This window comes from Anopheles darlingi, chromosome 2 (assembly GCF_943734745.1).
Source record: "Anopheles darlingi chromosome 2, idAnoDarlMG_H_01, whole genome shotgun sequence".
NCBI lineage: Eukaryota > Metazoa > Arthropoda > Insecta > Diptera > Culicidae > Anopheles > Anopheles darlingi.
This window is the reverse complement of record NC_064874.1, coordinates 38598060-38620738: the sequence shown is the minus strand read 5'-3', so window position 1 is coordinate 38620738 and position 22679 is coordinate 38598060. Positions and strand designations below refer to the sequence as shown.

Below are 22679 nucleotides of genomic sequence, written 5' to 3'. Positions count from 1 at the left end.
CTTTTTGCCAATGGGGAAAGGGGAGGGATTGTCTTAGAAGGCTGGGGCTTAGATTTAAGTGTTCGGAGATGAACAAAGAAAAACGGGAAAATCCTTTTCCACACACACACACACACAGACACACAGAGGGTGTGCTGTGCTGGTGGCTGGACCCTGAAGGGCTGATGCTATCAGGACCCTCCCTCCCTCGTACACACGCATACACACCGAGCTGGTGAAGCTGGTGAGCATAACCCCCTTACCTACCACGGCATCCATTGGAGCGCATCTTCCCGCCGCGTTCCGGCCCCAGGCAGTGACCCCTCTCCCCCTCCCCTCCCTCACAGCTGTCAACTTTAATTGGTAGCTCTGATTATGGCCGCACGATAAGAAAGTTGTTTCGATTCTAATTTATAAACGGAACACACACAAACTGTGGCACACATACAGCACCATGAGGCTCTGTTCCATGGAGGATACCTCCGTGGCGCTTGCTTCGTTTCGTTTATGTCTCATTTCGAAGCATGGTCCTCCGAGGTGGGCCGATTGTGAGCGTGGTAGGGGAGTGCCAGGGGGTTGAAAGAGATTTTCCCCAATTTTCCGTCCGATCCAACAAGTGTTTGCAACCGAGCCGGTACGGTGGCCCGGTGTCCGAAGAAGTAGCAAAGAAGGAGTTAAATTATAATAAGCAGTACGCCCGAAAAAAAGCAACCATTGCTTTTGCGATTCGTCGTTGTCGTCGTTTAGATGATCTACTACTGTGTCCAAGAAGTAAGGTGACACGGTGTCCAAATTGCCCGCGTAAACGGATATCTTTAATTTTGTATTTTTTGTAGATTGTTAGCACTGTCATTGACAACCATGACAAGTTTCACGTCAAAATATTCACTAGTGTTTGAGATACGTATTTTTTTGTGAACTACCAAAAGTGCATTCTTCGTTTTTCTCCATGCCGCAAATTTTTAAGCCAAGAATTTGCATTAAAAATATTTTTTTCTGCTGCAAATATACCAATGCGAATGATAAAGAATGTCTTTAGTGACGATACTACGTAAAAAAAAAATATTTACAATTGGTGGAAAGACTTCCAGGAGGGTCGGGAACGTTTTGAAGAGGAAGAACGCTCTAGACGTCCACCAACGACAATCGAAGCAGTTCACGTCCAAAAAATCAAAGATTTGGTGTTGGAAAACCGTCGATAAACAACAGGAGAATTTTGCTGATGATATTGGCATATCAAACATATCCGCTAATTACATTTGGAAGGATGGTTTTCATCTAAAGCGCGTCAGCCCTCGATCAAGATAATGCACCATCTAACACTTCGTTGATTTTCTATGACTTTTTTGCCAAAATTTTCACTCATATCGTTCCACAACCACCATGTGCGTTTGATTTGGTTACATGTGGCTTCTGGCTATTCGACAAGCCTTGTATTTCGTTCCGGGGAAACTGTTTTGACAAGACAGAGCCGATTCAAGCCGCTGCGAAAGAGGTGCTGAAGGCCATTCCTAGGGACGACATTTTCGCGTGTTTAGAAAACTGGAAAATTCGTCGGCATAAGTGCATTGTGCTTGGGAGGGATTACTTTGATGGCAAAAAATTGATTTGGAAGAAAAATTAAGGGACTTTCAAAATACATCCAATTTCACCTTTTTTTTTTTTGACACACTAGTAGTTGATATCTCGAGCTGGCACTAATAGTTGAAACAGGTTGCTCCACAGATCGATACCAGCTGCTGCTGGAAGTTGATGAAGATGCGAAGTAATAGTCACTCGCCGATCAAAGTTTCCAATGCTTAAACAGGTCTTCGAATATCGATCAATTCCCGGTCGGAAGTAAGAGTCCCCCAAAAAGAGATGACTCCCGGAATAAAACACTTGACAAACGGTGCCTTTCTTCACCATTTACTCTGCTTCAACCTCCGCCTTCGCCATGGGTTAGGAGACGTTCTATCTTCTTTCACATCCGTCGTCATTCGACCGAAACAAGGAACGAAACGCACGAACGCAGCAACGCGGATGAGGTCGGATTTAATTAAATCCGATTTCGGAAATCGATACTTGGCTGCAGATAAAAACCAATTAATAACACCTCTGTTGACAGTTGGCCGGTTAAAAGGGAGGACGTCGACGACGACCAACACGACGACGACGACCTGATCTTGTGGTTTCGTTACGCTTAAGCTGCTTCTGCTGCGTTGCTGCTGGCCATTGGATCGATCCATCGAATCCAAAATCATAATCGAACACGACGATTGCTCCACAGTCCGGACAACCGGACACACCCGCGCGCACACGAGCGCTTGCGTCTGCTCGTACGGCAACGTCATCGGCAACCGGAACCGGTTCATGGCTACCAGCGGAGACGGTGAATACTGTCAACCCAACCCCGGGCCAGAGGCAGGGTAGATAACCGGACACCCCGACATCGTGGTGCTGGTGGCCATGTAAAGCGCATGTAGCGCTCGTTTGTTTCCCCAGCAGTCGGTGGTCGGTGAGAGGGGGTCTGAAAGACGGAGAGCCCCCCCGTACCACGAAACAACAATTACCGGATTGACGGATTGGATATCGGATTGAATCAGATTGTCTAATGTTCGCTCGTGGAGCGCAGGTCCTACGCACACACACACACACACCAGAGCGACCAGAGTGACATGCGTGAAATGGAACCAGGAAGCCAGAAGCAACAATGACCCCAGGTGGGGGATGCTTGGTCCAACAGAGAGAGAGAGGCAGAGAGAGAGAGCGACCGAAAGAGAGGTTATGGTTTTAATTGGGTTAATGTCAGTTTGACAGGTCGTCGGGAGCAGCACGCGCAGGAGGGTATCCGAGTGTGCGTTGAAGAAGTGATGTGCTGCTTCCTTCTGCACCTTCCCCTTGCCTTTCAGCCCACTGGCCACTGGCTGTTTGTTTGGTGCGCTAGCTCCGTGGTCTGGTTCTGATCCGAGTATGGTCCCAGAAGTAGGGGGCTTTGGCCACCGCCGTGGCAGCCAATTTCCATCATCCATCTTTTGTTTTGGTTTTGGTTCTTTTCTGGATCCGTTTCATTCCACTCCCTGGCCTACTGCTCCCTGGTGGTACGGTACGCGGTGTAACACGGATCTAGCCTTGGGGGATGGGGTGCGTGGGAGTGGGAGTGGAGGTTAGCTACAAAATTGATGAACTGCCTCACGCGCACCTCACGGCCACGGGTGGTGGTGGTGGTGCTCTGTCGCCGGTTACTACGAACAAGCGGCTTCATCATCCATTATTCAAAGTCATCCAAGCGTCGAACGTCGAAAACGGGGTCCACGCGCATGGTGTGTGTGTGTGTCCTGAAGGGGGGGTTGTTGGTGGTCGGTTGTCCGTTTGCTCCTCGACGCTAAGGACTGCGCCTGCGAGAAAGAGAGAGAGAGAGAAATAAGGAGAGTAACAAAGAGAGAGAGCGATGGAAGCTCCAGTGTGTTTGGCTCCTGGTGTCACCATGGCAACGTCAAGAAGAAGAAGAAGAAGAAGTCCTTGGACCGTATGCTCGAGGAACGGCTGTTGGGGCTGTCAAAACATGGGGACGTCCAAAACACCACCACCACCGCAATGCACAGCCTCCCCGGACCCCCAACAGGGGAGCATCATGCACCGTGAGGATGCATTTCTTGGAACCCCCCCCACCCCATGGGGGGTTAGCGTGAGAGAGAAAGAGAGAGAGAGAAAGAGAGAGAAAGAAATAAAGAGAGAGAGAGAGAGAGAGCGAATTCTCTCTCTCTTTTTAGTAGGCGTGGTTCACCCCATCGAGTGCGTTTGTGTTAGTGCAACGTCAGCAATTGGACGAATCGCGTGGCGGCGGGTGGTTTTGTGGGTGGGTGGATGGGGGAGGGGGGTTGTCTGTCTCCACCCTTCCCCCGTCACCCCCTCCCCGCTTCCTCCTCTCTTGTGGTGTCTCCATTGTGAAAAACGGGGGAAAATCCCGTTTTCCACCGGTTGGTCAGCTCGAAATTTCGCTCGAAGCGCGCTCGAAGGTGGAAAACAACATTAGGGAATGGATTTTATCGATTTTCCATTCGCTGCGTCGTTAGTAACGGCGTCGGCGGCGGCGGTCGCACCCCTTTTCCTCCCTTATTTTCCTCCTCGGAAAAGCGGCCATTCATTGTTTCATGGAGGGGGACGCAACGGATTCGGACGTTTAATTTGGTTATAATTAATGCTGCCGCCAGAGTGAAATGTGCCCCAGGGGGGGGAGGGAATTCGGGGGGGTCGTTTTCCATGGGAACATCCATCCATTTTTCCCAGTGTCCACGCGTTTCTGGCCCAAAAATGCATTACCACCCCCCACGGGGATGGTCAACGGAAATGACCCTCGAGGGGTCTGTCTCGTGGATAACGACGGAGAGGTGGGAGAGGACTACAAATGACCGTAATGGGAATGCCATTACGCATCGGAATGCGTTACGTGGCCAAAGGGGACGCATGCCCCCCTCACTCCTCGTTGCATAAATAACGAAATGTCACGGAAATGGGATTCCAGTTCCAGTTCCGCAGTTGTTGTAGTAGTAGTTCCAATAGTTCCACGTAATCAACATTATGGACGCGCGCGCTCGTATGTGACGCACTCTCTCCCTCTGGGTGTGGTTCACTTTCGCTTTCGAATGACACATTGCATGCTGGAACAACAACAAGGAAACCCGGGAAAACTGTCCCCGAGACCGACCGAAATCGATCTTCACCCCACGGAGTGACGATTTGATCCATTCGAAGGTCGCGGTACGAATTAATTCAATGGAAAATGGCCACCAGCTGGGGAGGTCATCCATCTCGCTTGTTGTCGTTGTTGCTGTTTGGCGGAAAGTGGAACAAAAACAGCCAGAGATCGGCGAAATGAAGAAGCCTCCGACTGCAAGTTCATCATTCGTGGCGCGTGAATATGATAAAGTAGTATTTCGCGCATTTTCCTCACTTGCCTTCGCCCAGGCCCTGATTAACGCACTCCACGACGAGAGACGCCAATGGGCGCTTTGGTTGGAGATAAAATTATTAATGGAATTCACTCGAAAGCTCCACCAACAGCAGCAGCAGCAGCAGCACCTTGAGAACGCCGTGAACGGTGGGTGTGCACGCGAATCGGTCATGATGACGGGTGCGCCATGTTTTTCCGTTGTTGCTGCTGTTGCTAATGGGTTTTTGTCTTTTCCTCGACGCGCGCGCGCGCTCGCTCTGCGGGTGGTTGCGAAGATTGCTTTTAGTTTGAAATTAAAATCTACGACACACACACCGGGGGAAAGAAAAACCAACACAACAACCAAGGGAAGGAAAAGAAATAATGGACTCCATTGCTGGCTGGCTGGCTTGGTATTAATTGCGTGAAAAGGCGATCGCGCGTCTTTGTTTCGTTGAGTGGTCAAACGATTTATTTGTCTTTTGCTCCATTTCGATCCTGTTCGCATCTTCTTCTTCGCTCTCTCTCTATCTGTCTAGTAGTTTGATTCATCTTTAATTGAAACCCGGTACCTCACCGAAACGATCTCCTTTTTTTCCTTTTGTGAAACACGTGAAATCCCCATTAGCGGCAATGTGACATACTCGCGCCACCGTTTACTAAATGGCGTCGGCGTCACCCCCCCCCCCCCCCCCAAAACCCCCTTCAAGGCTCGGCCTCACAACCTTCCCCCTTGTCGGACTGTCAGCAAATCATATTTCATTTGTCGCGGAAACGCGAAGGAAAACGATGCTTCGCTGTTGCTGCTGCCGGTGTCTAACGAACCGATTTATGGTGTGAGTTTGAGTTGCGCGTTGGGTTTTTTGGGGGCCATTTTCGGGCATCGGACATCGGGCTATCATCGTGACCATCAACATCAACCAACGCAACGCAACGAGCGTTCACTACTTACGGTGCTCCTCTCGCCTCATTAAATGGTTTTCGGACTAAACAAACAAACAAACAAGCGCGCATACACACACACGCTGGCACATTAATGACAATCCAATCTCGTATGGCCAACAACAGCAGCAGCAGCAGCAGCAGCAGCAACCGGAACACATGTCGAGTGAACCGCGAAGCAACATTATGTTCGCAATCCGCGTCGCAAGATTGATCGGTACGCCAGGTATTGCCGCCTACCGGACAGCAGCACCAACAGCAGCAGCTGATGAGCAACAGGCCACTCTCTAACAGACCACAACTTGAGGAAGCACTTGAAGCAATGTTGCAACCATGTTGTGCTGCTACTACCACAAGTACCAGTGCGGGGGCCTGCGGGCATCGCGGGCACCGAACCGATCGTTAGACAACGATCATCTCCGCGCCCAGCACCCCAGCCCCCGAGTACGGTGCGAACCTGAAACCTGGATGGCCCCCGGGCGAACGGACGAATCCCCGGCCCGGATCCGGTCGATCAACCTTAAGGGACGCGCGGCGGCCATTTTCGGTGTTTGTTGCCATAAATCAATTCCCGACGTAATTGTTTGCGTCCCCCAGGCAGCTGATGGACGGACGGACAGACGGTCGGTGCAATTGTGTGGCAACCGAAAGCCAAGGCCCCCCGGGGCGGCCATATCTTGGAATTCCAGAATTTAATAAATGTCATGTAGATTACGCAGCGACGCTTGACGCTGAAGTGCATAATAGAGAGAGAGAAGTACAGGTGCAGGTGCTGCTGGTCTGGTCTGGTCTGGTCTGATGATGGTGCCGAAGAAGAAGCATGATCGTCAGGCGAACGGTGATGAAGATTACAAACGATATCACACCAACAACATACAACACAGCAGCGCAATGATTACTAATTTCTCGTGTTCTCTCTCTCTCTCCTTTTACAGTCGCTTCAAAGTGCCGCCCGACGTGCGGGGACCTCGTGCGCCAACTGCAAGACAACCACGACGACACTGTGGCGAAGAAACCAGGGCGGTGAACCTGTTTGCAACGCTTGCGGCCTCTACTACAAGCTACACAATGTAAGTCAATCTCGCCAATCGACCAATCGACCAATAAATCTATCCGCTCCGCTCCGGGAAAGCCAAGAACTTAATCAATATCCCCCAGAGCAGAAATCATCATCATCATCATCATCGTTTAAGGAGGGAAATCGACATTTTCTCTTGGACTTGGATTATCTCGCGAGGTCCACTTCCTTTCCAGTGGCAATAAAATGGAAATCAACCTTCCTGCCCTGTCCTGTCGGTGCTGAAGGAAAATAATGGCCCAGCAGCAGCAGCAGCAGCAGCAGCAGCACATTAATAGCTGCAGTGCTGCACCATTCGCCATTCCGGAAACGATTAATATTCCTCCTTCTGCTTGAAGCGAGGATATCCGGTAGCGAAAGGACGCTGCGTTAATGATTGTCACGCTGCAAATACATGCATGCATGCATACATACATACACATATCCCTGGTGCTGGTGCGTTAATTGAAAGCAAACAAGCACGCATTATGCGTTGTGCTTACTCGAGATGAAATGTGTTGGAAATGGATTTGAAATTTAGAATTCAGATAAAGAAAACCTCGCAACAAACCCTCTCGCTAGCCACGGAATCGGGGTGGTATGGGATTCCGGATAACAAAAAACGGTAGAAATCAAATCTCATCATCACCGGTGGAGGAGGAGGGACAGGAAATTAACTTCATCTTCTAATCGGCCACCATCCGACCAACCAACCAACCGAACGGGGGCCACAAGCTCGATGAAAGATAGCGTCTGGTGTGCGTGCGTGCGTCGTGCCGCCGAAAAGATAAGCCAGATTTTGCCAAATCAGACACGGGGAGAGAGAGAGAGAGAGCAAGAGGGAGTGCGGGTGCGAAAAAGGGGGAAACAGATTATGACACGCCAAGGCGCGCACCACCGCCGGGATGCCGCACGTGACCGAGAACCGAAAGGGGACGGAAATGGACCGTGGCAGGGATCTGGATCTGGAGTGGCCGAAAGAGGAAGGGGAGGAAATCATTCCTCCCTCGCCGGCTCGCAGGATAATCAATCCAGCGACCAACTCCCGAGGAGAACTAAATAGGGAGCGCTCCCTGCTACACGATAATAGAGTGTAAATGTGAGTTTGGGAACTTGGAAACGAAGATAAGATTGATTTACTTTGTGCGCGAAGTTTGACGCTAAGGAGAAGGAGGGTGACGTTTTCCTTATCGGCCACCACCGGCCACCGGCCACCGGCCACCGGGCACCCTCTGCTGGATGCTGCAATGAATATACGATTAGGTGTCGGGTGCTCCAGGAGTATCAGGATTTCCTTTGCTGCTTCCGGATACTTCGCAATCCCCGGAGGGTGCGTCACTTGTTCTGAGGGGTGCTGTGAGCCCTAAAAACAATTGGCCACAAGGGAAACGGGGAATGAGGGACCGATGACTGGTGGACTTGGGGTGTCAGTTGATGGAAACCGAAACCTGGAAGCGTTTGAATTGAGAGAAGCGCCGCCAACGATTGTCCCTTCTCGGTGCTTGATCTGGTAATTGACCCAGCAGCTCTTTGCTTTCTGATAAGCATCCCCCTCTCTCTCTCTCTCTCTCTCCTGGACATTGTGCAATTATCAAGGAGTACGCTCCCAAACTCCCTGGACTTCCATCAAAAAGCCATCCATCCAAACTGAAGCCAAAGGAATTGTCAACAGCATCTTCCAGGTGCTCATGCTCTAGGGCCAGCGGCAGTCCGACGATGGTTGCGACTCCAGCGGTGAAAGCATAATGAGACGCTACGTCGCGTCGCGTCGCGCGGCGTGATTTGGGCCCTCCCGAGTGACTGACAGCTCAAAGGGAGCTTCCTCTTTGGAGCTTTTCTCGTCAAAAAGGGGCGGCTTTGGCAGAGACGCCACCTCACGCGTCGCTCCAAATCACCGTCCGACCGTCCGACCGTCCGTCCGTCAACGTCCGTCAAGTGCTTGACGACGACGACGACGACGTCACATGCCAGAGCGAGCGAAAATTGGACTCCAAACTCCAACAAGCGACAAGCGACAAGCGGCTCATTATATCCAACGTTAAATTCCCCTTTTTCGGACCTTTTTCTCTCTCTCTGTCTCTCTGTGCACTATGATCATCTGGTCCCTGGATGAAGAGCAACTGGAACTGATCAGTACGATGATCATTTTCATAAAAAAAACACATAAAACAAGACTCGTCGTTGTCGTCGTCGAACGAACGTTTAGTTTTGGTGCTTGACCGATTCTAATGTCGGTGCAAATGGACCCCTCTCCTATGGACCTAGACCCACAAGTGGCATTTATTTGGAGCAAAAACAGCAGAAACCCTAAGCCCGACCACGAGACTCGAGAAATTAGAGGAAAAATTCATTATTCAAATTTATGCAAAACAAAAGCCCGTGCGTGCGTCCGTGCTGCTGGTTGGTGGTAGTGGTCGTGAGCGTGAGACTCGTTGTGACGTTCCGGACATTCCGGACCTAAAACCCCAAAGCCTTAGGTCGTTTGGACATTGAATAGGATTTCAATCGTCGAGTGGAGAGATTTTCTTCGCCCCGAAAAACGAATGCTTCGAATCGGAGCCGGCCAGCGGAGTGTTCCGTGTTCCGGTTCAACTGCACAAAACTGCCGCCGCCGCTGCTGACTTGGCAGGTCGTAGGCCGCGTACTCATCATGCTCATGGTCCCCGGGAACGAGGAAAATGCGAACCAACACAGAAAAACAGAATATGGAAAAAGAAAATGGCCAAAGCATTAAAAAATTAAAACTACATCAACTTCGAATCAGCGGCCGAAAGGGGGATCATAACGGGTCACGGCATGCCCCGAAAACTGCAGAGAGAGAGAGGCAGCCATGTTGTTGTTGCCGTCATCCGCGTCGTTGAGGTTGATAACGGGAAAAAGGGGTTTCAGAGGCCCCCTGGTGTTGGTGGAACTGGATGGAAAAGCGGTGAAAAGCCTTTTTTGTGGCAGCTTCGTGGGGCCAACGGTGGGGAAGGTCAAACGACGACGGGGCGACGGATATTGAAATATTACTCCGTTGGTGCAGCAGCGCCTATCCTCAGCCAGCCAGCATAAATGAATTGTTATGGCCGTAATAATAGTAATTATCATTAAAATGTGTGTGTGTGTGCGCGCGCGTGTGTGTGTTTTGGGATCGGTCGCTTCTGCCTTTGCCTCTCTCTCACTCTTTCTCTCCCCACCTTAACGCACCTTGTAACCAACAGACGGGCGGGTTAATGAAATGTTAGGAAGGAGATCGGCGAGACGACGAAAGGAGGAAGTATCATTTTCCCGACATTGTTTTCCCCGTCCCCTGGCTTGTGGATCGTAGGCCACGCGTTCATCGCGTTCAACATCCTCCCGCCCCCCGGGGGTCCCTGGTAAATGGTTGTTTGTTCGAGGAAAGTGGCATCATAACGATTTTTCTAATGTTTCTCCCATTTGCTCAGCATATGGGATCCGATCGAGGAGACAGGTGGGTAGGAGAATTAAAAGTAATTCCACAAAATGGAACCTCTTCCCCCCCTTTCGACTAACGAAATTCATGGGGGGCAATGCAGATTAACAATTAACCTTCTCTGGGTTTCGTTCGTCCATTTCGATCCGATTCTCGTTGTCACGTCCGAAGGTAATCTTATCGTGGGGATGGGGTCCTAGTATTGCTTCCACGCGCCTAATCATGCAACAAGCTAATGGTAGGGCCCTAAACGGACCACATTGTCTGTATCACGTTGTCTTATCGATCACCCTCGAGCCGTCGTCGTCGTCGTCGTCGTTTTGGTCGTCATCTGTTGCGATCTCGAATGATCGAAATCGGACAACCGGATGATGATGATGATGATGACGATGATGAGTTGCACCATCTCAGGAGCATGAAACCCAAACCGGGGCCAGATAACCAGTGGCCAACAATCGATGTAAATGTGGGCACCATTCGTGTTCTGATAAGTCAATCATGCACACTCGCACCTCAACCATCTGCAAATGATGAACGGTAAACCGCGATGTAATCACGCAGCGTTACGTGCGCGGGGGGATGATAACAGTTTATTGACACCAAAGAGAAGGAGAAGGAGGAGACTGACTTTTTCCTGGTGTTGAGGTTTATCACCAAGCAGCACTTATTTTTTCTAGATCGATCGAATTCGTGGCTCCTGTTGCTGTTCCGTGGTCTGATGCACGTTCCGATTACCGTCCCGCGGGTGTAGACGATTGTTAAGAACCGCGTGCTTGGTGTATCCTCAGGTCCATACGCCACGTCTTGTCGTTTTGCTGAAGAGCTTTACCTCGCTGCACCATCACGGTGATCACAGCACGATCGCGATAGTGTGCACGGTTTGACAGCTGTCAAACACACAGCAGACACACAGAGTAGGCGTCGTTGATGACGTTGAAGGGTAGTATATGGCTTCTGTGTCTGTGGTGCTGTATGGAGATTGTACTCTATACATTCCTCCATTCGATGATGATCATCATACACCGGGCGCGTAGGTCTGGTACTTGGATTCTGCGCCCCCTCCCCCAGGGGATTGTGCGATCTTGCAATTTCCGAATCCAAAGTTAATACCATCCGTCCGTCCGCAAAAAAAGAAAACGCAAAAGCAGCAAACAACAGTAGACGACTGCAGTATGCTTAAAGAAAGAGGAAAACGAAATAAAGACAAGGTAAAAAAAAGGTGCACGAAACCCGGAACGGAGGAGCGGAGCGTCTAAATCCAACCAACCCTCGCTTAATCCTCTCGTCAAAAGGACTTGCGACAAATCGCAACAAAAGCCAACCAGCCAGCCAACGAGGAGGTCTTTTCGGTGTGTAATTGATACACCACTGTGCAAACAACACAAACCCGGATTTGGTTCCCCGGATCGGCCCCGGCCTCGGCTAGCGGCTTCCGATAAGTGGTTTCAATTCATTCGCCATTCAGAGGTGTCCTTTCCCTTTCCGAAACCGCCTGTGCTGGCGGCACATACGCATGGCTGTGTGTGTGTGATTTGCAAACACAAAATATGACCACATACAAGCGGGGTTGCAGTGAGGAGAAAGGGAAGGCAAAAAACGGTCACCGAGGCCGGAACTGCTCGAGAGCGCCCCCTAGAGAGCGGAGATCAAGCCAATTTGACAATTGACAGACGCGCCTCGGCTGCAGGACTGCAGGAGGAGTAGACTGCAAAGGGGAAAAGGGACGCAGAGCCCTTAGAGAGCCGAGAAGGGACAGAAAGGAAGGACCAGGACCACGCCACGCCACACGATCGACCGATTGACGGGACACGCGGGGCAGGAAATGAAGAATTGCGAAAGATTACGATCATCACACACACACACACACACACACAGAGGGAAGCCGACAATACGACGATTCCGCCTCGAGTTCCCTTTAGCTCCCTTGGACTCCCGGTCCCGCAGAGGGAGTGCCGAAATCCCATCCGTTGCATTTTCGAGCACGCGGCCGCCGTTTTTGGCCGCCATGAAATCCGAGCATTTGAGTTGCAGCAACAGCAGCAGCAACAACAGTGACTTGGGTTGGCGCTCCCGACATCCGAAACCATCGTCGTCGTTGTCGTCGACGGCGAAATGGCCACAGAGAACCCCCACAGGACAAATGGGACCCCGGTTGAGACCCCGGCTTGAAGAACGCTGCAATCGCGGCAAACATTTTTGGCGGTTGCCGGTTGATCGTTATCCTCGTCGTTATCCGCTACCTTACATCTTGTAGGTAGCGCATCAGATTGTCCCCCCCTACCCCCGCGATCCTTGGTTCCATCGTCTTCTTGGTTCCCTTCGGCAGCGCGCGCGGAGGGTTTTTTGTAATTAAATAAAATTTTAATGATTCCATTTATCTTCGAAAAATCATCAGAACCATTTATCCCGTTTCGTCATCGACCAAACCGACCCCGGTAGAATGAGGAGAGGGGTTCAGGGGCCAGGAGAAAGTACGTTCGTTGCGTTCAGATTCAGATTCTGTGGCCCGAATGTGTTCTTGCTTGCTGCGTCCTGGTGGCATGTCTCGTAATGAAGTTAGATGTAGCGTACGGAGCGCCAATTAACGCGTTTAATAACTTCGCTCGTTCCTGGGGCGCTTTTGCGTTTCGGCAGAAACGATGCTGATTTGCATCAAGATTTATTTGCCGTTCAGTGTGTGTGTGTGTCCCACGATGCCGCCGCGCAGCTAATTAGCGTACGCGCCGTGAATCGGGACCGATTGAGTAGCAGCAGCAGCAGCATCAGCAGCAACGGGACGGCTGCTGCTGCCAGATTCCCGGAATTCACGAGCCAACGAACGGTGGTGGTGGTGGCGGCTCTACGGTCCAAATCCTAGGCAACAGACAGACCAGACCAGACGCACGGCGCACTTAACGCCACATTTACGCACAAGCGAATGGCACTGTTTGGAGTACCGCAAGCGGCCACAAGTCAGGTCATCGGAACCAGCGAGACACATCTGTGTGTGTGGCGCGCGCGCGAGAAGATGATCGCAAATCGAGCAGAACCTTTCATCCGACCCCGCGGGGGATGAAGAGACACTCTTCTCGGGGCAACGAAAGGCACGTGCCAGCGCCGCCGCCGCCGCCGTCGCCAAGGGTGGTCCACGGGTGGATCCGGATCGGAGAACTCGGTTAATCTGTCGGCGATGATCAGCTTTTGCTGTTTGCTCGATCCGTAGCGGTGATGCGGACGACGATATGTTTTCCAATGTTTCGCTCATTCTGCTCGATAAATTATAACAAATTTGGTTCCATCACCCCCCGGGGCGGGTGAGGCGGATTATTTGAAATTACTGTCGGCGTTTTGCGAGAAGTCATTAACTAACAAAAATCGTATCGTTCTCTTTTTCGTGCTGCTATTAGGTTAATCGACCACTAACGATGAAGAAGGAAGGCATCCAAACGCGCAACCGCAAGCTATCGTCCAAGTCGAAGAAGAAGAAGGGCATCCCCGGTTCCTGTCTTCCGCTTGGCAGCCATCTTGGCGATCTGATGAAACCGCTCGATCACAAACCCTCCTTCCCGGGTGGATTCCCTGGCTCGATGGGTAAGTTTCCTTTCGGTTTTCCTCCGGATTTTCCATGACCACAATTGAGGAACATTTTTCCTTATCGCTCACTGCTTTCTCTTCCTCTCTTCCTCTCTCTGTGAATCAGGACAACATGGCCATCTGTCGGGAGGATTGCATCCGGCCCATACGCACATGCACGGTGGCTGGTATGCGACCGGTATGGGAGCGCTCGGGACGTCCGGTGGGCTCCAGAATGGTTTCGGTGGCGCCGGTTCGTTAGGTGGCGGTGTCGTGCCCCATTCGCAATCCTACCATCTAGGACTCAACTCAATGGTAAGTACAACATCAGCACACGTCCGTGTCCATTCTACTACTGTGTCCAACAAAAAAAAGGTGACATTAGATTTATTCGGAAAACTCTGTAATCAATTTTATCGCCTTCAAAGTAAGCCCTTCCAGGCACAATGCACTCATGCCGTCAAATTTTCCAGTTTTCAAAACACGCGAAAAAGTCGATTTTAGTAATGGCTTCGCAGTGTCTTGAATCGGCTCTATCTTGTCAAAACAGTTTCCCTGGAATGAAATTCAAGGCTTATCGAATAGTCAGAAGCCACATGTAACCAAATCAGAGCCATATGGTGGTTGTGGAACGATATGAGTGGAGTTTCTGGTGAAAAAGTCACCGGAAACCAACGAAATGTGAGAGAGTGCATTATCGTGGTAGAGTTTTGATGCGCTTGAGGCCAAAAATATCCTTGAAAATGCAATTGACGGATCCTCTTGATATATAAACAACATCAGGATCCCTTGTTAATCAACGGTTTTCCAACATCACATCTTTAAGTTTTTTGACCTCAATTGATGTTGATAGTTGCCCTGGGTTGTTCTTCGTCTTCAACACGTTCCCAACCTTCCTGGAATCTTTACACACCCTGTAAATATTTTTTTGACATAGAATCGTCACCAAAGGCTCTCTGTACCATTCTTATTGGTGTATCCGCCGCAGACAATTCATATTTAATATAAATTCTTTGCTTAAAAACATTCGACACAGCGAAAAGCGAAGAATTCCCTTTGTGTAGTTCACAAAATAACACGTATCTCAAACACTACTGAATATGTTGACGTAAAAGGTGTCATGGTTTTCAATAAAAGTGCAGACTACCTACTAAAACTACAAAATTGAAGATACTACTTTATGCAAACAATTTGAATGCAATGTCACCTTACCTTTTCGGACACAGTAGTATGTTCTCCTCCAAGATGACGAATTGCTGACTAAATGCTGATCCCGCGATGTGCCTTTCGTTTCCACTTTCTCGTCTGAACAGAGCTGGCGCTCGGAGTACACGTGATGGAGCACCAGTAACTTCAATTCCAATCTGTTCGAGTTCAGCACCTCGCCGAAGCTCCAGCAGCAGCAACAGCAGCAACAGCAGCAGCAACAGCTCCAACAGCAGCAACAGCAACAACAGCAGCAGCAACAGCAGCAGCAACACCACCAGCAACAGGAGCAGCAGCAGCAGCAGCAACTGTTGCAGCAACAGCACCAGCTACACCAACAGCATCAACAATCGACATCCTCGACATCGTCCCTTTCTTCGTCGATAGCGGCGAACGCGGCGTCACTGCTGGAGCAGCACCATCTGGGCAGCCTTCACCATCAGCTGCACGCATCAGCTGCGGACCATCATCACCATCATCATCATCTCGATGCGTCGATGACGATGAGTCAGCTGCAGCTGCACCAGCATCAGCTCCACCTGGCGACCGCAGGTCAAGTACAAATCTGAATTTTCATTCGCTGGACATTCGCGTTAGTTTTTGCCCCCACAAACTTTTCGTCACCGTCACCGTTGTTGTCGTCGTCGTCGTACCTTCTAGTCACTGACACTGACACAAAACCCGTGCGGTTTTGGCTCCCTTCCTGCTTCTACGTCTCGATTCTCTTCTATTGGGGGGAATCCTTCTGGGGGATTTCTTCCAAACCACAAACAGCTCATTAACCGATCACCGATCACGCGGTTTAAAGGGATTGAGACGTGCGGTTTTTTTTCACGTTGTTGAAGGAATTTAACAGACAAAAAAAAAACCCATGTACGATCGCCGTGATCGCGAACGCATCACCCGGTAACGGATCAGTATTATTGATGATTTTCAAATGTCCGGCCCACCAGCGAGCTGCAGTGTGTGTGTGTGTGCGAGTGTGTGCGATGGGTAGGACTGGCCACTGCAGGCCAGGGAATGCAAACGAATTTACAATTAACTAGCGCGCTGTGGAACGGAGCGAACCGTGTAGTGTAGCGGTGGCAAAGCAATAGAACCAAATGCACTGAGGAAATGCCGATGAGCCGGGGAAGGGCCGGTTTGAGAAATTGCCAATTTGAAGGAGACAAAGGAGATGCCCCCACCCGCCCACCGCGACCACCGTGTTGCCGGTGGTTTTGTACATAAGATTGCACGTCCGATAAATTGCGAGAAGGCTTTTTCCGCACTCTCCTTCTGTTTTTTGTTTGTTTGATTGTTGAGCATACAAGTAACGAGTGGGGTGTGCGTGCTTTCGGAAACCACAAACACACTAACAGTTTGCAGTGGGTAATATAGGTAACAAACAAAAAAATAAGTAATAAAAACCACGCGAGGGAAACCACTAAACAAAACCACAAACACTGGAATATGGTCGGAAAACAATTGATTACCATCTAAGCAAATAGAGCAAAACCATTCAGAATCACACGAGAAACAGACAGACAGGAAGGGTAAAGGAGGAGTTTTTTATCATTTGGTTGCGATCCACGACACAGACACACACAGAGCTCCACATTTCCGGTGGAATTTTCTATCGGAATTTGTGTTTTTTTTGCTGACGCGCAAACCAATGCTACAGAGAGAGAGCCAGAGAAAGGTGATGATGGTGAATGTATGGAGTGGATGAAGATTTCAAACGAAGAGAGATATAGCAAAAACGTGCGGGAATTAAAAAAGGGACAAAAAATGGGGAATAGTAATGAGGGATGGGGTTTTCCGTGTGAAAACGCCTTGGCGGGGCGCTCATTCAATACTTATCCTAAACGCGGCACGAGTGGTAAAATGGCGTTATTTCACCGTCGTTCACTGATGGGATCCTTGGTAGGATTCAACGAGCTGAGCTGTAAATTCTGGATTGAAGATCCAGGTCCAATAGCTGAAAGACCGAATAGAAGGAAAGCTGACACGTGCTATCGTCTTCGTTGGTACAAAGTTACTGGCCTCGATTTATTCAATCTTTCGGGCTTATATACTAAATTGTTACTCTTACTTTCTAAGATCCTCTAGTTCGAAACATTCATTAAATCCTCACCCCCTTCTTCTACCAGTCAGCCGATTCCGTAAAATTCTACTAGTTCGTCCAATACTCAACAATATCGTTTGCCCGGTTCTGTTCGGTTTTGTTGATTCAAACTATTGTATGTAAATTTCCAGGTTCTCACGGGTTGATGATCGGGTGGTTAACTCCCGAAAGGGAATTTATGATCCTTCTCCTATTCTCGATCGTAAAGGTTTTTACGATCTCCAGTATTTCCTGTCGTTACATCCACCATTCTTATCGCTGCAGCATTTGCTCGACGATGCATCCACCATTTTCATTACTTTCTTTCTAAACACATCTGTCTCCTCCCCAGGTGAGCATTCTTGACCCTTTTGGGTTTTTTGTAATAGAGGAAGATTATTCATGGTTAGGGCGTTATCGTCGGTAGCATCTCTGCATGATCGTTGGATCGGACCCTTACGATCGGCGTTCACCCGACGTGTCTCGTTCTTTCGACGATCTTTTGACGATCTCTGAATGCATTGTAATGAACTCACGTAGACGCGCTGCATTAAGGCGTTGGTTTTATGACGAATCCGTGATTTGCTGGTCGAATTAGATATAAAAACCTAATGCTGCTCTGGTCGGTTGGATCTGTTAGTTTGTCCGCTTTCTCTTGGTGGTTCTTCCTGTGATGCTTCTAAAGAATGCATATTTATGTTTAGCATATAAATGTTATCGAACATTGGGCGTGGATAGTTCATTGTCGATTTGGGCTGCATCTTCTTGGAAATATCGTTGAAGCGACCGGATGTTGGGCTGAGCTGGTGATAACGGAGGGTGAGGTCGCTTCATGCCCCCCCACTTACTGGAGCTTGAAGATCGTCTTGAAGAGGCGATCTTTAAGCTGGTTAGTTTTACGGCTTAAGGTTGGTGAATTCTATCTGATTAAAGTTATCTGTTAACCTATCTCTTCAATATTTCCACTTAATTATATAAACTTGTTTCCCATTATTTTCCTTTTCTCAATTCAAACGATTTTTCACATCATGTTTCTACTGAAATGGGACCGGTTATGATACCTGTGTATTCATGGTTTGCATCCGACAATTCACAACTATTTTCATTCTTTAAAAGTTAACTATCATTCTCTTTTCGTTTCAATTATTAATTTTCTTTTCTTCGTGGTATTCATTCTTGCTCATCGCTGATTCATTTATGCTTTCTTTATTTTCGAGACTCTTTCTCGTAGGTTTCATTTTCATTTCTTTCTCTTTCCCGTTCTAAATTCATTCAATTGTTGTGTTCATTCGTGTTACCTATTATATCTCTAGGTGAAGGGCTTGGGACTTGAACCCAATTGTTGGTCATGTGTTTTGCCCTTCCCCCTTTTTCCTGTCTTTCTTTCTTTATTCTTTTAAGATGGTCTTCCTTATCTTTCTTTCGTTCTGCTTTTCTTTCCTATTTCGTGTTTCATATTATCGTTTCTTTTCTTTCCATTGTTCGCCCCTTATTAAAATCTTTCTTTCCTACTTCCTTCTGTTTCTCCAACGCTTTTTTTTTCTTCTTCGAGCGGACCGACTTACAAACCTATTTTCTTGGGAAGACCTTCAATTTTCGGATATTTTTTTTTTTCAAGATATGTCTACAATAATTATTCATTTACAAAAATTATTTTTTTATTCAAAAACTTTTTTTTTTTTTTTTTTTTTTTTGTTCACTCCCAATTTTCCCCTTCTTCATCCGCCGGGATGTACCTTATTCCGACTATCCGGCAGAATTCCTCATCGCCGATCCTCGAGGCCTCCCAGTTTTGAGCCTCGGCTGACGCGATGCCCGGCTCGTTGAATCGGCGATCACGCCGCGCGTCGAGCCAGTCCCGGGTCGTCCACATGATGCGGACGGCTCGAGATGTCACCGTGTCCAGGACGTCACAGAGGAAATGGATCATTTCCTCGGCGATAACAATGCTCTTCTCCAGGAATAGCATTTTATTTCGGATCGGTGGCTTTGGTTTCTTCGGTCGATGGCTGGCTGACGATGGTTGGCTTGGGCGGTTGGCTTGGGCGGTTGGCTTGGGCGGTTGGCTGCTCGGCTGGCTCGCTGGATAGATGGTTTGCTGGCTGGGCGATGTGTAGCTGGAGCAGGCTTCGATGATGTCCTCGGATGGAATGATGTTTCCAATTTTTTTCTACTTGCTTTTATACGGGCCAGAAATCCTTTTTTTTCGTTTCCACTTTCTCTTTGAAATTCTAATCTATTCGTATGCGAGAAGCATATGCGGTAATAATTTTATTCTTGAATAATTAAGGTGTGAGAAGGGACACCATTTTAAAGAACAGAGAATGCCCCGCTTCTCTGTTGCTGGACCAACATATGGTAATCTGTTTTGTTCCCCTGTTTTGGAGTCATTTCTAACAGCGTCATGTTCATCGGTTGGTGATCAATTTCGTTTTCTTTCTCGGAGCAACAGTTGATATTTGGTCGGCATCGGAGCATTGCGATAAACATAGCTGCTAAGATTGCCAAGAGCATTGGAGTCGTGATCCATGGGTGTTTTAGTGGTGCATAAACGATGTTCTTCAGACGTGGAAAGGCATTCTTTAAATCTTGAATGTCAGTAGAGTGCCGCAATAGCATTTCTTTTGATACGAATGGCAATAGTGTTGGCGGCAGTATTGGTACCGAAGACCAGGTAATATCTTCGAATTTAAATTCAGTGAAGTTCAGCGCCATAGGAGTTGCAGTCAGTGTTGTGTTATCTTTTACATGTTCGTAATATAAAACAGTTGATTCAGATGTGGTAATCATTGTTTTACGCTCTATTTTTACTGTGCCTGATCCATTCAAGGTGATATATTTAATTTTCTCCGGTTCTGTTATTTTGGCTCTAACTGGTTTTGGAGCAACATAAATCCATTCGTTAGGATCATGTGTTTTTAGCCATATAGTTCTATTTGTTTGGATCAATTTTACTTGGCAGGAAGTGGTTTGATTAAAGAAATACAGTTCCGGAAAGCATTCGTTCGTATTGTGCAACTCCAATTGCGGTATTCTTATGTTGCATAAACGAGTTGTTCCAAGACTGTCGCAAGCATTTAAATCGTTCTCCGTCAGCAGATATCCATTTTCGTTATGGGGGTTTATTAGCAAAACATTTTTTTCCATTTGTACAACGCTTATTGTGGTTCCCTGAGCAGCGGGGCTGACGGTACCAATAAATGTTGAAAATTTAATGCTTCTTACTATAGGGAAATTTAATGTGACTTTAAGAATTTTATCTGCTGTAAACTGTACGTCGATGGTAATCACGTTTAACACCTGAGGCAAGATCCCTTCAAACGCATCACGTGGAAAATCCAGATCGGGGAATAATTTATGCGAATCTGTTTCTAGTTTATCCCATAATTCCTTATTATCCACCAATTCTAAAATTTCTGTAGCATGCAGTTTTGTTTTTAATAGGAGCTTTATAAATAAATCCATCTGTTGTCGGATATTTTGAGACATTTGGATTATCCATATGCCAGCTTCTGACAGGTCTTGTTCAAACTTTATCATTTCCCTCAGGTCAATAGTTACGTTCTGTAAGGCCCCATTTTTGTTTAGGATTAATCTTCCCCATTGCTGTATTTCCCCCATCTCGTCATCTAGCTTCTTTGATGCGCGGGTGATCTCTTTGTAAAGGGTTTCCACCACATTAGTTTGGTGCGTAATTGTGGTTTTTAATGATTCTTGATTCGAGCGGAGTTTATCCATATTATCGTCAACACGATGCCTGTCCTCCGTATCCATAACTCCGAGATAGGCCCATATACCTCTGGCACGTTTCTTTGAATAAAATGTTCGGATATAATCATCCTTCGTTTTTATCTGATTTAGATTGTTCTGAAGCGTCTCGTTCATTTGTGGACAGTGACCGTTACCCACATGCATTGCTAGTTTTTGGCATTGCAATCCATAATTGTCAGAAGCTATTTGCAAGTATTCTACCTGCTTATTGATTTGACGATAATCCAAATCTACATCCATCCCCAAATATCCTTGCAGAACACGTGTTACTCCCGCATTTTCAACATACAATTTTGCTGGCACATCAGATGATACTTGAATTGCTGGGTAAATAAACCTAAAGAGATAAAAATTAATAACTTGTACGTTCCTTTTTTTTTTTTTTTGATACAGACTTTAGAGATTAAACCATCCTTCTTTTTATCTTTTCTTAGCAAAATAGAGAATTCAAGGATATTAGAATTCATTGTAATGAAGGTAGATCGTTTCTATGCATAGTTATTTTGACCTTCACCTATATCCTTGCGTTGCCCATTTTAACTCTAGCAATCTTACCATTGGTTCAAAGTTTTCCGTATTACTGCATCATTCCGTTTTTAGTCATTTTTCTTTTTTTTTCATTATGTTACCAAAATTCCAACTCCGATTTTTCTTACTCAATCGTAAAACTTCTTCAGTCTATTCACATGAATTTTTTCAAAACGATTTCCATTCTTGATCACTGCTGTCTGTTCACTCGGCACATCTACTACAGTATATGGTCCTTTCCAGGTGCTTTGAAGCTTTTGTCCAACTCCCATTGGGTTGGCTTGTACTAACACCTTGTCTCCCCACATTGGCCTCCATTCATGAGTCCCTTTATCGTATGTTTCCTTACGTTGCTCTTTTGATTTCCACAAATTCATTCTAGCAGTTTCATGAAGGTGTTTGAATATTTTTCTCATTTCTAATGCATAATTATTATAATTTGATTCCTGAACATTCCCTTTGTAAATTGACAACGGAAGACGCGGCTCCCGTCCAAACATTAATTCAAACGGAGTAAATTTGGTAGATGAATTTAGTGTGGTATTATACTCAAAGGTAAAATATGGAATATGTTGATCCCATATATATGGATTTCCGGTAACGTACTGACGTAAATACATTTTTAACTCCCTATTAGCCCGTTCCACTACGTTTGCTTGAGGATGGTAAGCACTCGTATTGATTTTCTTTATTTTCAAAATCTTACACACACTTTTCATGACATCACTCATGAAATTTGATCCCTGATCTGTCACTATTTCTTCTGGAACCCCAAACATGCAAATAACATTTTCTACAAATGTTTGTGCAACTGTAATTGCTTCCTGATTTTCCATTGCTGCAACTATCACATATCTTGTGAGATCGTCTTGTATAACCAATCCATACCGATTCCCTCTTTCGGTCTCCGGTAACACTGCAATATCCATGAATAGCTTTTCAAATGGTTCTGAAGCTGTGGTGGTTATCTTCATTGGAATTCGGTTATATTTGCAAATCTTGTTCTTCTGACACGATTCGCATTTCCTTACATAGTCTTCAATATCTCGTCTCATATTTTTCCAGTGATAAATGGCAGCGATTCTCTTACGCATCCTTTTTGCACCAACATGCCCCCCTAAAGGCGCATCGTGAAACTCTTTTAACAAGACTGAAATGTCATTTGGGGATACTTCAATCCGTTCTGAGCTCGCGTTATACAATGATAACG

At 47.4% G+C, this 22679-nt stretch overlaps 1 protein-coding gene across 1 annotated transcript in view; it reads left to right on the top strand.

Annotated features, from left to right (window-relative positions):
• Window positions 1-15331, top strand: part of LOC125948554 (GATA-binding factor C) — an 81191-nt gene extending 65860 nt beyond the window's left edge. Inside the window, exons 4-7 of the mRNA XM_049674746.1 lie at window positions 6769-6903; window positions 13713-13896; window positions 14006-14193; window positions 15192-15331. Of these exons, the coding sequence (XP_049530703.1) occupies window positions 6769-6903; window positions 13713-13896; window positions 14006-14193; window positions 15192-15215 (531 nt within the window). The 3' untranslated portion in view covers window positions 15216-15331. The remainder of the gene's footprint in view (window positions 1-6768; window positions 6904-13712; window positions 13897-14005; window positions 14194-15191) is intronic.
• The last annotated feature ends 7348 nt before the right edge of the window (window positions 15332-22679 follow it).